The 16,357-nt window shown below is 41.7% G+C and overlaps 1 protein-coding gene across 5 annotated transcripts in view; it reads right to left on the bottom strand.

Moving 5' to 3' along the window:
- Positions 1 to 16,357, bottom strand: part of Soxn (SRY-box transcription factor soxNeuro) — a 120,653-nt gene that overhangs the window by 66,969 nt on the left and 37,327 nt on the right. For 4 of the 5 annotated variants that reach the window (XM_083085337.1, XM_083085335.1, XM_083085336.1 and 1 more), the window contains exon 2: positions 522 to 587. The exons of the other annotated variant lie outside the window; for it this stretch is intronic. In XM_083085337.1, the coding sequence (XP_082941463.1) occupies positions 522 to 587 (66 nt within the window). The remainder of the gene's footprint in view (positions 1 to 521; positions 588 to 16,357) is intronic. 5 annotated transcript variants of the gene reach the window in all.

Raw genomic sequence — 16,357 nt, 5'->3', positions numbered from 1 at the left:
GTGTGCTCGATCCCAAAGCGAGATTCAAATTAAACACGCAAATATTTGCGTATTTTATTCCCGGGGTTTTGTCGACCGGCCGCGTTTTGTTACTCGCTCGCAAAATTTAATTCGTTTTGTTATAAATACATCAACGGCAAATTACCTTGCGTGGAGAACGCGGGGGAAAGGACGAGAGAAAGAGGGGCAGGGGGGAAAAAATGCACGCGCGAGAAAAACCTCGCGCGACGAAATAACGACGGTGATAGATTTTTCCGCAAAATTGAGTGGACGCTGACGAATTATACAAAATTTCCGACGGAAAATACGCCCGCTGTTTAATCATCGCACCGGTTAAAATAGTTAAAAAATCTCTACGGAGGGATCGTTTGCGTTCAATGCTAACTCTATTTCAGGAGAGAAAAAAACCGCATATTTTCGATGGTCACGCACGATATCGAGAACGGATACATAAAAATATGTATACATCCATAAAAGTAGAATAATAATCTTATTGATCGATATAATCGACGATTACTCACCATGCCCGTACGGATTCCGAGTAGCAGCCGGTTTCTGGGTTCAACATTTTGCGATCGCTCTCTGACCTGGAAGACAACAGAAAACACGAAAATTTATTATTAAAATTGCACACGCATATTAATAAAATATACGATATAACATATTACTAAAACATATAATTGGCTTTGTTGATTTTAATCAACAATTTCGAAAAAAAAAAAACGCGCAATAGTGCTTCCGCACAAATATTACCTCGCGAAGAAACGGTTAACGACGACGAGTGTCGACAGTCGGCGGGACGTACCTATTTTCGCCCATCGCGCCCGTCGCCAACCTGTTAACGGTGACGTCAGTAAAGATAGACGAGCGACAACCGGCCATTATCGTCTCAACGTAGTCGACACGCGGGATGAATAATATACGCGCGTAACGAACGCGCAGGGCGGCGTCGATGGTGACAAGGTGTACACCCGTGTTGTACGACCGAGCGTGGATGTGTGTGTGTGTGTACGCGCACGTTTATTTGCAATACGCCTTTCTCGTAATAACGAAACTCTCCGTCTCTCTTTCTCTCTCTTTTTCCTGTATATTATATATACCGCCGTGACTCCGCGACATCGATATTATTCGTTGGGATTTATTGGACGCCCTTTTCGACGAGGACATCGGCTTTATCGAATTATTAGACGATGACAGAAAGCAGAGAAAGCATCGAATTTTTCACGCGTGAAACGTAATTGTTATCGCGGGAAGCGAATATGTAGATAAAAAATATAAAGATAAAAAATAATAGCAAATAATACAAGATAATAATATATATGTAAATGATAATAATGATGTTTAATAAAAGACGAAAGGTGTATTCGTGCATTGAAAGAAAACCAGAGTTGACCTAAGAATTTATCACATATTATACCAGATGGACCAGAGATACTTATCAATCTAATCGCGTTAAGAATGCGATAAATAACACAAAGGATTTCCGGTGGAAATCCCCCGTGCACATTAATCGGGTCAAAATAATATCTCTGTCGAGACGAAAACGCGCGTTATCCAAAAGTCGCAGCTAATCCTTTGATTTCTTAATCGGGACACGCTGCGGGCGTGTGTTTGCGTGTTGCGACAGCCGGGACATTATCGCGCGCCGATTACGAGTGCGTACATCGTCGACCATAGGTGGAAGTGGGGTGGGGAGGTTCGTGAGAACCCCATCTGCCCGCGGAAAGGGGTGGACGGGGCGAGCGAGTCGAAAGAGGGACGAGGTAGGAGGCGCGCATTTCTCGTCGAGGGTGGAAATCACTGTCTGCAGGCATTAGGCATTCATGCGTGTCGGTTGCGTGAGTCCCCGCCGCCGCACATGCGCATGTATGTGTGGGAATGTGAATTCGCCGCGGTTATCGTCCGCCGACGTTATAATTCGAGGGGTCGGTTTGGAATGTGATTTTTGGTCGATGCAATATGTCGCCGGGAATGGACGAATTCGCCTACGCGAGTGGATTGTTTGCCGGGAGACAGAGAGCGAGGAGTCTTATTCGAAATGATAGCGTCAAGAATGCGGAACGTCGTTTCTCCTCCTTCGCTTTCTGCGAATAGAAGCGGATTTTTTTCGACTTGTAGCATGTCGATGCGATAAAAACGAAGGGACAAATCGGTAATGAGATATCTCCGTGTAAAAAGGACATCTATCAGCGATTATTAACGATATAAATCGAATCGCTTGAGGAGTGTTCCCGTATTACGTTGCGCTAAGGAATGTGAAAAGGCGCTGAGCGTGTGATGCACTTCGCAGAAATTTGTAATGCAACGCGGAGACAACGCTTTCTTAGCTCCCGTAATCCGAGAGAATTGCCAAGGTAGCTCATACGAACATGAAATTTACAATCGGATCACATTGCGAGACGTTGATACGACCCGATATACGATTCAATAAGCGTCGATATGCGTGAAATATTTTACAAAAATTTTAAGAGATAATTTAACAGAGATGAGATTTCCTACATCTTTTCCTTTTATTCGCCTATTAAAAAAATTATAAATATAAAATTTTAATTTCCTTTATTTTTATCTTGATAATATGTGATCAAAAATTAATTAATATCTTTCTATTCAAATTGATAAAGTCACGAGATATCGCGAATCTTTATACGATAATCGCCACGATGACAGACTATATCGAATGACGATCGCACATTCCTTTCTCAAGTAGAGCGTAACTTCCACGATGGGTATTCGAAAATTAGTAGACGGGTATATAGCTTTCAGTCTACACTTTTTGGACATAATCACAGGGTGTGACCGATTGCGTTCAATTTTGTCAGAAATAAGTAACAAATTGCACAAAAGAAAATGTATAGATATACAACATTTTCTTTTGTGCAATTTATATTTATATTTTTATTTAGATTTATATTTTTTTTTATATTTATTACCAGATGGTAAATATAAAAAAGAGAACAAATACAGCAATATAAAAAAAATCTTTTCTCAAAAAAACATCTATAAAACATTCTTTGAAAGATTAGTTTGCACATTATGATCTTCAAACAAATGATTTTTAAATGCGGAAAATTTATTCTTCTTAGAAAGGTATTTCTATTTGTTCACGTTTTCAATAAAAAAAACATTCATAACAAAACTTTAACATCGGTATACTTTGTTCTTCAATCACCTGTCAAGGTAGCAAATTCAGAACAAAAGGTTAAATTATTTTCTATTGCCTTACAACTGGGATCATCGATCACAGGGAAAATTATGAGACGTTTACAACAATAGTTTGTTATTTTTGGCTGAAAGGGTTTACTTTAGAAACCTTAGGAAACCTTTACAAATGTCCCGTAAAGATAATATTACAAGCCATTAACATCATCTCATCTTTAATTATTTATCACTGAAAAAAACTGCGACATGAAATTACGTTGCTATTGTCTTTTTTTTTCTGCACATTTTAATGCAGTGTCTCTACTAAAATTTTATAAAAAGATTCTCTGACTTTTAAAATATTCTTACTCAAAATTCTAGATATAAAGAGAATATTTTGAAGATTTTTTTAGTGCAACTTTTTCCCAAAAAATTTTTTTTATTGTATGCACTTTCTGCTCTTCATCACTCATACGAAAAATAGACACTTAAGTTTAAAGATACCGAAAAAAAAAAAACTGAATAGCTTTCGTAAAATAAACATTTTTTACTTTATAACATTTTCATTTTTTTCCACTAAAATTTAAAATAAAGGATATATATATTAAACACATAATTTACAACTTGGTTTATTGGCAGATAACTGATTGCTTAATATAAGAGCAAAATTATCGAAGAGAATTTTTTTAGAATCTCAATAAAATTTCATGAGAATGATTTTTTTTAGGTACAAAAGAAATTCCCGAAAATTCCAAATTTTCCATATTTTTTCAAACAATAGAATAATGTAATAACAATAACGATAAAAAAATTACATCATTTCATGTAAAATATACTAATGACTCGCGTTAATCGACGAAATTCGATGAAACGCGATTGTCTGACCGGAGATGATCTACGATCGACAATCGTCGGAGCGATTTCTTTCTTTCTCTCTCTTGATGTGTATAAGACTCGCGGGCTTTCACTGCGCAAATACCGTGTCCCCCGTGTCGCATAATCACTGTACTTAAGGGGAGTGGTTCCACCCGTGACCGGGTTCCCATAACCCCAGCGTTATTAAATACCAAAGCGAAATCACGTCGTTCACGTATGTCCCACACGATTTGGCCGTTTTGGCAGGTGCTTCGTCCACAGATTTCCCATAAAAAGGGAACGCCGTGCGCGACTTTAATTATGCTCTCCACCTGCCGCCGTCGAAATTCCCATGCTGACATGGGGCAGACGGGGAGAGAGGACGAAGAGAGAGAGAGAGAGAGAGAGAGAGAGAGAGAGAGAGAGAGAGAGAGAGAGAGAGAGAGAGGAAATCCGACGCGATTTCTCGTTCCGGCGTTACGCATAAATCAGGGTGAACGAGCATTATTTAAATATTTATGACGATTGTAATTGTAATGCGGCGCATATTCCCCTTCTCCTCGTTAACCTCTCGATAGAGGAGACAATCCTGTCGACAACCTTCGGATACTTTATATCAAACTTTACCGTAACTTCATAATGACACGGTGTAAACTTAATCTCATTTTATGTAACATCACGCTTTCATCTGCAATTTTGAAATAAAATGTAATAAAATTTCTTCTCCCTTTGGTGAACGCGAGTTTTCAATTTATTATTACTCGCCAAACACATTGTTCTCTCCAAGCGGCTTGCAATCGCACGAATCATAAGAAGCTGCGTTAACGAAATCAATGGATACAGGCTACTCGTGCTCGAAACTGCCACCGAGCGCATTGCGAGGTGAATTTCGCGGAACGCGCCGTCGACCGAAATGAAATATCCGAGTTATTGCGCGCTCGTCAAGTTGGCCGCGCGCCGGACAATGAAACGAGGAAGAGACCGGAGGAAAAAAAGAATGGAGAAGAAAGAGACGAGACGAGGCTCTCGAAACGATGCACGGGGGGAGGCGGGGTGAGAAAGTCGGATACCGTCGTCGCGGTGCCGGGGCGTCAGTATCCGCGTAACAAATCGCCCTTTTAATCACGAGTGACTAGCTGCCTCGAGTCATTCCGGCTTAATGGCGGCCCCTTGTTTAGACGCGCACCAAGTCGCAATGCGGTAGGTTGCCCCGCAATTTCGTCCGCGCGCCGATACGCCGACGTTTTGTTTAAACCACCCCGAGCTCATTAGTCATCCGGGCTTGCGGACGGCACAAAGTAACCCTTTGACGAGCGATCCGCGCGCGGTTCACCTTGGCTCTCGGCAAAAAGAGAGACACGCTTGTGTGTCAAAACAAGTTCGCGTGCCTCTGGATTCGTCCGGAGAACGGGCCACCTTCGCCCGACACATCATTTGTAAGCGATATATATGTACCTGTGTATCAAAGTGAATAAAATAAAAAAGATTGCAAGACAAAATATAGTATTCACAGAAAAAATATTTTATATATTTTTAATAATTTAATGAAATATTTCAGAATTCTTCCCTTCGCCTGAAACCTAATTGCGTCGCCGTATTTTGACAAGAGCGTGCAGACACCTAATAACAACATTGGCAAAGTCAACGAGCCGGTACGGTCTCATCAGCGGATGAAATCAGTGCGAGCCCGCTGTCCGGTAACGTCGTTCGCTCGCGTAGGTTCCGCACCCTTCCGGTTCCGGTGTTCCGGTAGGCTTGCGCTTTCTCTCTCTCTCTCTTGTCGCCACGGGGAGCCCCCGACTTCCGGTGTTCAGGTGGGATACACGCTCAGCCAAGCGTCGGGTCGCCTCGGATCCATGGATCCATGGATCCTCCTTCGCTCCCTGTCCATCTCGTTCCGCAATAGGCCGCGCGTCGGATTCGCTTTCGATGGTACTTCCGGTAGCGCGACGACACGACATTAAATTTAGCGGGATCTTATCTCAGTCTAAGTTAAAAATGTACCTTCCAGTTAGTGGAAGAATCATTTGATTTACAAAAAGCTAGTGTATTTAAATAGAGCGATGAATGAGCGATATTATTTATACCCTTTTCGATATAATAAACTCATTGATCAAAGTCAACAATAATTGCCATCTCTCTTTCGAGAACTATAACGCTGCGAAAATATAATTATAGGCGTTTAGATATAATTGTAATCTTTTACGAGATACACGTGTCTCGCGATAGATTTTTACGACGAATCGTGAACGCTCTCTCTCAAAAAAATTGGCGCGTATTATTTGGCAGCTTTACGCACTGGCCATTTTTATTGCGCCACTTTTCACTCGACAATGCCGGGCAAGCGTGACGCTAACGCGGGCTCGCGCGGGTTTCGTGATGCCTGGTTTTTTAGGCTCGGCCGATGGGAAAAAGCGATCGCGACCGGAAGTGGAAGTGGAAGTGGAAGTGGAAATTGAGGCAATGAGAGCGTATAGCCCGACGCCGCTCTTATCGAGACATCGTCGGTCTCTGGTTTCCGCAATTTCCTATCTGTCGACCGTGTATGCGTCCTGCAATAAAAATACATTTCATCATCGGCCGCGCCGATCATCGAAATCCGCGTCCACGTGCGTCGAAAAGTATGCATACTTCGTGCGTACACATTGTGGGGAATAAAAAAAAAACCGCGAGATAAGAACGCACAATGTAACGAAAAATTGCAGTAAGATACACCTGATATCATTATCAGTCGTTTAGATTACGTATAATGACTTTTAAGGAGATGCGCACAGTAATATAAATATATTCCGTGCGGCTTAACATTTGTCAGGTATTTGATCGCGAATCAATCATTATATTCTATCTTTGTCAAAAATAAAGATAGGATAGCTTGCATAAAGATAGCTTATCACAGATCGGGAATATTAATTACATTTTTCTGCAAATATCATTATCTCGTTTGAAATAATTCATTGGCTAATTGGTTTACTGTCATGTTTTGTCAACTATCGTGACATCTACTTTAAATATTTAAATTAACATAAAATAAAGTAAATATAAAATAAATTAATATATATAAAATAAAATAAAATAAATTAATATACATAAAATAAAATAAAATAAATGAATATAAAATACCTAAATTATATTAATTAAATATTCTAATAAATATACATTGAAATCAATACACTTTATGAATCAAAATAACAAGAAATATTATCGATAGCAGTTAGATTAGCAGTTGTAATTTTTGAAAAAGAGAAATAAATACGCCAGAAAGAAAGAAACTTATTGTTAGCCAGGATTTCTAGTGACTCAGAAAAAAAATCCCTGATTTTTCCAGGTTTTCCAGAGCCAAGAATTATTTTTTGTTAAACGATTTTTTAGTATTACTTTTTTCAAAATGCATAATTTGCGTATATCGCTATATTGTAAGTTAATTGAATGAGTTGAATTAAAAAATTCTTTAAACTATTATTTCGAGAAACAAATAGAATTTAAAAGTCAAATGGAATTTAAGGCCTGTTACCCAAAATCAAAAGAAGTATTCATTTTATTTGCTAGTAAAGTGAAAATGTAAATTAACACGCCTATATAAAAATCGATTTTCAGTAAACTGAAAATTAGCGCACTATGAGTTGAATAAAATCTACACTTGTTTTTAAAAGAAAATGTCGAATTAATGAGAAAAAAATATTGAATGATGTGAAAAAATCCAGATAAATTGTTAAAATCTCTGACTTGTCCCTGAATTGTCCTGACACTTTCATAATTATAAAATCCCTTGACAATTCCCGGTTTTCCAAATTTCCCTGATCGCTAGACACCCTGTTAGCTTTTTAAAAACACACTCGACTATTCTTCTACTCTCCTAACTTAGATTGTTAAAAACGCGAGCTTAAAACATTATTTGCGGGAGAACTCGAGCGGCGGCGCGTGTCTTTGTTTGCGCGGCGAAAAATATTTTCGACGCTTCTCTCGATGCGAAATCCTGGCATCGTAGCCCGTATCCAGGACTCAGGTTCGGTGACGAAACCTAACCGTGAACGCAGAAGCAGTGCGGGGAGGAGAAGACGGAACAGGAGAGGGAACAGGGGGGAGGGAGGGGAGATTCACCCTTGCGGCAACATTGCGAGAGTGCACACCTGGCCGGAGCTGTGCAGCTGCGGCTACAGACCCTCCGACGCCGACAGGGGATGAAAAGGGGAGGGAAAACGAGCGCAGAGCGGAGAATCGTTGCGGGGCATCCAGGTTGTCGCAGCGCGAGGGAGAGAGAGGGAGAAGCGGGAGAGGGGAAAGAGAGAGAGAAGCAGGGTTTGGATGCTGAGATTTCAGTTACGTATTCGCCCTGTGCGAAGATTTCAACGCCGCTCGACCGCTGGAAACCGAATTGGGATAAAGTATGCGACGATAAACGATACCATATGCGCGATGCTACAGGCGAATCAATCGGCCCGTATTTTGATTTAACGCTAAATACGTATATCGCCTTTTAAGGTGAAACAGATGTGAATAAAGGACGCTGATATTTTTGAACATGTTGGCGCAGTAAGAGAAGTAACCCAGCGTTACATTTTGATTCGAATAATATATAATCATTCAAGCATCTTAAATTAATCAAATGATCAAATATTTAAGTAAATAAATATCATAATTGCGTTATGGAAACACAATTGAAAAATTTCTTCACTATGTAATTCTTATTATCTCTTTTTTTTTTGCTCACGACAGTTCCTCGAACGATCTCGACGCAATCTCTCGACGTAGTTCCTTCCGCCAAGGGGGCGTGCAGGTGAATTTATTCAAATGCCGATCAATTCAAAAGGGCTCATCGACGCAAGCATCCTACCGCCTCTCTTTTTCTCTCCCTCTCTACACCTCTCGCTTTCTTTTGTCATTCATCGTATACGACTCTCTTATACGACGATCTTCGTCGGCACGACGAGGGCCAGGGACAATGACCGTGATATACGATTCTCGAATTTGTTTATAAATGCCCGGGATGGCGCCCGTTTGAGGATATAAACGGGCTTATAAGCCCCGTCGCGCGAAAAATACGCGCTCCGTCACATTCCCCGTTCCGAAAGCGACAGGTTACTCATGAGATGTTACGTCAAGGGCAAGGGTTATTGAGACATCAAGAAAGGATATCCCCTCTACGGTCGCGTAAGAGTAACATACAAAAGCCATTTTATCTATTTAAAGTAAAAAATGATCCTTTTTCAAATCCAAATTAAATAAATGCCATCTCAAACGCGCTTTTTTCGAAAGGAAAGAGAAAGTAATTACGAGAAGGAAACGAGAGAAATCAGTCGAGGGGAAATTCGTGGAAAATGCGAGTCGAAAATTCTTTCGCGCGATATTGCCGAGAATTATGTCACCCTTTTGTCCCCCTTAATTACTCGGGATAGCGCCGACAGCGAAGAAGTTGAGGGAAATGAAAAATGTTTACTGGACAGTTGGTGTAGCAAGGCGACGTATCAACTCCGGAGACAAAGCTTGCCGGGACGCAATTATAAAAGAAACGTGTCCTAGGCACAAGGAGGAAGATCTGGGAGCCTAAGTTTATTTACATCACAGTGCCGGGATCGACTCTCTCGTTGCTTTGTGGCATGCCTGCCATAATGCATATTAATAGGGAATAATCCTTATGGGGGCGGGCGTGGCGGAAGGCGACTCGAGATACCCTTCTAATGTGTGTATGATATATATATATGTGTGTGTATGATGTATATGTGTGTGTATGATATATGTGTGTGTGTGTGTGAGAGAGAGACAGAGAGAAAGTCAGGAAATATACAATCGCGGATACAAGCCAGGCGCTTTAACGGAATGACGTGGAAATTTCGTGACGGATTTCCACGTCCAAGATGAATATTCATGCGAGTCGCGCGCGAGTGGCTCGTGCTATTGCCACTGTTACTTTTTTTATTACAAAACACGACTGGTGATCACGATACGGTATCGCGTGGGTGTCGCGAAAAAAGAAAATTAAGGCTCTACAAGTTTTTGAGGATTTGTCGTCAAGCAATTTCGAAACGCATCTGAGGAATTAGAATTTAATTCAGGGAATTTATACGAAATTTAATTATACATTATCTCTTCAGCCAATCAATCTTTCGACGAATTTAAGAAGGCAGATATGTCCAAATAATTAAAATATAATCCTTAAAAAAACCGATTATTTTTCTCAAATTGAACATTTGGATATATAAGCGTTTAAAAAAAATTAACACATTTAAAGATAACATTAAAATCTTTGAAATGTTTCCCTAGAATTGTTTCTTTATTTTTATTTTTTTTAAATTATTTATTAATTACTATTTGTGTTTAATTGCTATCTATCCTTTTATCATTCTTTTAATCTGTTCAGGAATAAATAAACTATGTTTTGATCGCTTAAAGAAATTATAATTTTATCAAAAATTACGACTAATAAAATTTGACCATTTAAAATTTCGAAAGAGCTCATATTTAGCAGCAATCCAAATGTAGCCAAACATATGAGAGAAGAAATAAAATAAAATTATTAGGATATGTTGATTCAACGTCGAGAAAAACAAATATAAAGATAGGTAATTTTATCACATGATTTTGCAACTGCGTTCTCTCTTAATATCGATTTCTCTCTCTCTCTCTCTCTCTCCTTCTTTCTCTCGCGAAAACTTGACACGAGACGTATTGCAAAGATAAGATAGCAGAATATTTGACATACTGTAAAATTAAGAAGTCTGCGATGTATGCGCATGCAACGTTGCATCAAGGAGAAACCAACTTTGGATGCGTCAAGGTACCTGTGCTCGTGAATAGAAAACGGCGCCACTCTCTCTTTCTCTCTCTCTCTCTCTCTCTCTCTCTCTCTCTCTCTTTTTCTCCCAAGACACCCCGTGTGTCGATCGTGCATGTTTACGTTGCATTACAGATGCAGTGTCTCTTAACGGTATACGGACGGGACGCAATGCGCGTTTCCACGCAGAAAAATTCGCACATAATTTTTTTTGTTTTTTTTTTCTCTTTCCTCGATCGCGTCGCGCCAGCTTCGGTTAGCTACGAAATGGCGCTGTTCAAATATTAACACGGAAAACAGAGGAGATTCCCAGACCTTGCTTGGTTTCGTAACACTGGTAGCCGAGTTTACACGTTTACCCCGAGGTTATCTGTGCTCGCTCGTGTTTGTCGACACCTTGGCGTCCCCTCTGCGCTCGCGCGCGCACGCGTTAAGTGTATGCGTAAATGTAACTTACGACGCGCAGTAGCGCGTGACCGGTCACCCACGCGCGACTCGCCCGTCCCGTGCGATTACATCACGAGGCCGCATTTCAGAGAGTTGCTCCTCTCTGGTTCCTATATTTATAAAGTTCTAATCACGAACAACATGCAAGCGCTCTAAGTGAATCTATTAACATATCTATTAACATATTCAATATTTGGCCGAATGTATATGAATGTAATCCCATTATGAATAAATGTAACCCGATTAATTCGAGCGATAAAAATAATTGTGCAGAAAGCTTAATTATACGAAACGACTTCATTATATTTTCGAGTATCTCAGGTATTTCATATGTAAGCTTGTATAAAAAATAATTATATTTTCATGAAATAATAAATTTTAATTTCTCTCAAGAGCTTAAAGTCCAATCAATGGCTCGTGGCAAGACGATGCAGCTGCCCACACGTATCATATTATAATAGTATATTTACAGAAGCGTAATCATAGAAATCGCGTCTATTATGAACCGTTCAATATTTGATCAACATATATATATATAAATCCAACACCATCATATGTGCATGCATCGAGCATTAACTGAAAGTAATGATAACATCTAATTATATATTTATACAGTCTACAATTAAGCATTATTAATTTAAGTTTACGATAATAAAATATGCGTCGGAAACTTCTTGTCGTCATTATATTTCTGTCGGCGGTAAAAATATAATAAAATAAGAGAAAGTAGAGAACAAAACGAACAAAAATCTCATAAAATCACCCCAACGGAGAGCCCCTGGCAGGCGATCGGCAGGCAGGTATGCTCGAATTCACTTTTCATGGATCCACTGTCGCCGCCGACGCGTACCAAAGGTATAACCGGCGCAGACAGTTGGGCGCCCAAAGCTTTAACATGCAGTAAAGGCCCCGCGCGATCCTGTACGAAGGACCCCTCTCTCAGGTAGCCGCCGCCTCGCCTCTCTACCTTCGTTTACCGGTCCCACCCCTCCCTCTCCTACCCCTCTCATCATCCTGGTCCCCCTCACAGGACCATTCGCTTGCAGCAGGGCGAGAGGACCGGAGCGGCCCAGGGGTCCGTAAGTCCACCCTTGAACGTCACCCTCCCCCTCGTGTTTTCTCCACGAGCACACCTGGTCGCAGCCGGATTCTAGGCGAGGATCAACAGGACGGTCGAACGCGATCCTCTCGATTTCTCCTCCTTGTCTTTTCCGCCATCGTTTTCGCCATTCTTTCTCTTTCTCTCTTCCATTTTATTCAAGAAATTATAAAATATTAATTTTGTTACTAACGATATCGCTGTGTGTCTAATTCATAATGACGAATAATTACTACAGTTGAGATGTACCTGCAGCAATAGTGCAGAATAATCAATTGAAAATAATTTCAGCTTCATCTACGTTTTTTGTTAGATACTTTTGCAAGAAAAGAGCGCACCTCATCTATCAATTAATGATCTTATTAATTTTGCTTGATTGATTGGCGGACCAGTAGATGGTTCTCCGCAAGTTGGACGACGTAATATGCTTCTCGTAGAGACGGCTTCGATACCAGCAGCTCTATACTAGGTAACGAGGGATCGGTAATCATACACCGGTATCAACCGAGAGCTCGAGCGTTCGCGTCGGGTTCATTTCGAGGCGAGGAAGGGAAGACGAAGCAGAAAGAACGGTGCGAAGGAGAGAAGAGGGCAAAAACGAAAAATAGAAAGGGAAAGAGAGAGAGAGAGAGAGAGAATGGTGGTTTCTCGTTACAGAGCTTCCTGTATGGAAATCACGGAATGCCAGTCTCTGATCCAGAGCCGCGTGTCTGGCACAATAATCTGAGATTTAAATCAAATCTAGGCTATATAAGCGACCCTTCTACGCGCGCGCGACCACCGACGTCTTCCGGAAGGTCCGTCCTTTCTCTCTCTTCTCCCTCTCTCTCTTTTTCTTTCTCCGAGTGGAATGCGAAGGGCGAGGGAGAGAATCCTCGAGATAGGTACTCCGTAATCGATTTTCATATATATATGTATTGTATATTTGCCCACGAATACGAACACGAAACCCGGACAACGTTTTATGACAGATAATAGTAGTTAAAGATGAAAAAAAAGGTGAATATATACAGGGTCAATAAACGTCATATAAAATTACGAGGATCCGTGTACGATAATATTAACAATAAAAGATCAAACACAACAGAAGATAGCTTCATTTTTTTAAGGACAAAAGAAACAATCCTAAAAAATGGAGAAAATTAAATCTAAATCGCATTGGTTGCTCTTTAATTTTAAAACAGAATTTAGTATTTTTTTTTTCAAAATCTGTGCAAGTTAATATTGTTTCACGGATCATTGCTATTTTTGTTCCAAGCTGCCACGTATCTATCTAGAAACAGAAGAAGGATCGTGTCACTAGATACATGCTTTTTTTCTCTCTCTTTTTTTCTGTTTCATCTTCCGCGCTTTTCTTTTTCCTTTTTTTCCTTTCTTTTTTTGCTCCGTTCGCTCGTCTCTCCCGAACGCAGAGATATTCCGGCTGAGTTGCGCCTTCTCCCGAACTATCGTGGGCCGGATCGAATGGCGGTCCAGGACCACTCTCGAGAGGCAAGACGAGGAGAGGCAGGGAAGAGGGGAAATATCGTGATCTCGAAAAGAGTGTGTAGCCAGGGGTGAAATCCGGTAGCCGCGGCCACGTCGACCCACGTTTGCGTTTGACGGGGCGCAAAACGGTCTGGCAGCCGCGAACAGATTTCGGGGATGTGGACTTCGCGAGCGGCCATTAAAAATATCGCAAACGACATAGCGCTTTACCGAGAGATTCGTTTCGACATTATTCGGGAATGAAAAAAAAATTGAGTAGGTCAACATCGAGAGAGAACACAAATTTGCGATGAAAAAATTAAAAAATTGGAAAGGAGAGATTCGATTCTCGTCTCTTCTTTTCTCGAGAGAAAGCGCGCGAGATTTATGATAGACTCTGTACACAAAGCCGCTAACATTGCGTATGTGCAAAAACCGGCGATTAAGAAAGTGTTAATAACACGTATCTCTCTCGGATATCGTCGAGACTTTCGGTGCGCGCCGACATGACCGATGGTTGCATAAGGTAAGACGCGACAGAAACGCGCCACACACGTGTGCCGCGTGTGCCTTGCACCAGGGCACGCTAATTACACGCGCGGTTTAAGACTCGTTGCGGAAAACGAAAGAATACACGCGTCGAGAGAAAGAGAGAGAAGAGAAAAAAAACGGAAGAGGGAAAAGGCGGTGAAGCAAAAGAGAAAGATGGAGAGGCGGGAGAGAACTCAGGATCATTGTCCGAGTCAATAATTCTCGCAGTTTCTTGCAGTTTTTTCTGCAGAACAAACAACGAAGGATATATTCAAAATCTTTCAAGATTCGCATGGATACGTTATTTTTATAGAGTGTATAAAATTTTAATCGGTTCTCTTCCATGAGTTTACTTTAGAATTTCTTCGCACTTTGATCATTTGAGATCAAAATTGATAAATGATGCGTTCAGTTTATACGGTATTCTTCGATATTGATGGCGGGTCGCGATCCGTCATATCTAAGCAGCCATAATCGACATAGGCGGCGGAGTTATATAACGTTGGATCTTTCTCCACGTCCATTACCTCTTTTAGATGTCGACGCGCGCGACAAACGATCGTGCGCCTTTCCTTTCTTCGAATACGGACGTTCTTCCGCGTAAGCGCGCGACGACAACGATTACGCGCGCACGCTCGCATAATTAATTCGTCGCGCCACGTGTCACGCGTTGGCTTTCGTCTCACGCGCATCATCCTTCCTCGCGTAATTCCGAACGAAAAGGGAATACTGATCGCTTATTCACTTCGTTATCTACTACTCGCCCAGGAAAAATACATACGATTTCTCTTCAGCGCGCACATCGAATTATCGGACGTGATACCGTCATCAGTGGGGCTCGATTTGAAATTGATCGAAAAATCGGAACGATAAGAAACAATACATGAGTGCTTAAACAACAATTTAATGATTGTACGAAAAAAAAAAAAAAAGATGCGTCCGTATAAAATGTCCTCCGGCAAAATTTAAATTTCTCCAAGTATTCGCTAGGAAGCGACTAAAGTTGCAAATAAGGATCGGCGACTGTGCACAGTGCGCGGCATAGAAATGAAACGTAAGACGCGTATACGTAAAGTTCTCCTAACCGCGGCGGTAATTGTTGGCGAAACTTGGCGCGATCGATCGCGGGCCGCGGAAGCTCGTTAGAAAACAAACCGCCGCTCAGCTCGGCGACAATCGGCGGTAGAGAGAGAGAGTTCCAAGTAGCACCTACAGACATACATACATACTCCGGAGCTCCGAGTCTCTCCCTCTCTCCCCCTCCCTCCCCCCCGATCGGAAAGCCGATTTTCTCCCTCGCAATTCTCCGACGCGAATTTAATATCCGAGGTGCTCGGCGACGGTCCTGGCGCTCCCGCGTGTGTCCGTGTGTCAAAACCACCGCGCCACCTCCCCCTCCCTCCCTCCCGCCTTCTCCCTCTGCCCGGAGGGAGTTTCTTGCTGTAACTAACTACTCGCAAATTTATCGAGGCACCGACTCGAGTTTCTCTCGCCCGCGGTTTCTGGGAAGATGCGTGGGCGGAGGCTGCCGGGGAAACTTTCCAACAGTTTCGCTCCTTCCTCCGTCTAGCTCCTCTCCCTCCCGATGAGGGTGAGGTAAGGTGAGGCGACGTGTGTGGGTGGCGATGGAACAGCGCCGAGGCGGCGCTCCGAGGACGAAGGGACCGACGTCGCCGCGAACTTGTAGTTTATGAATTTATAGCGGCAGAAAGCAGCAGCCGGGTGGCAAAGGCAACCGAGTTATGCGCGCTCCAGTTTATTCCGTCTCGTCGCCGCACATTTTCCGCATTGAAATTTCCCCTCTCCTCCTCTCCCCGTCGCGTACGAGCGTTTTGCGACGCGGGTCCTTCTCCGATACACTTGTGCTTGTGTTCTCGTAAGGACGAAGAGCATCGATATTGAGGTCTTTAGCCCCGATATGTCTCCCCTTTTCCGAAGCGAAAGATACTCGTCAGATTTCTCGACAATATCGTTTTCTGCTAATTCATTTTTTAACGCAATATTTTTTATGAAGAAAAATGTATAATATTCTATTATATTTACGAGAAATT

This window comes from Camponotus vicinus, unplaced genomic scaffold, assembly GCF_025532165.1.
Source record: "Camponotus vicinus isolate PSW18456_S1 unplaced genomic scaffold, iyCamVici1.0 SCAF_12, whole genome shotgun sequence".
Classification (NCBI taxonomy): Eukaryota; Metazoa; Arthropoda; class Insecta; order Hymenoptera; family Formicidae; genus Camponotus; species Camponotus vicinus.
This window is presented reverse-complemented; position numbering and strand designations above follow the sequence as displayed.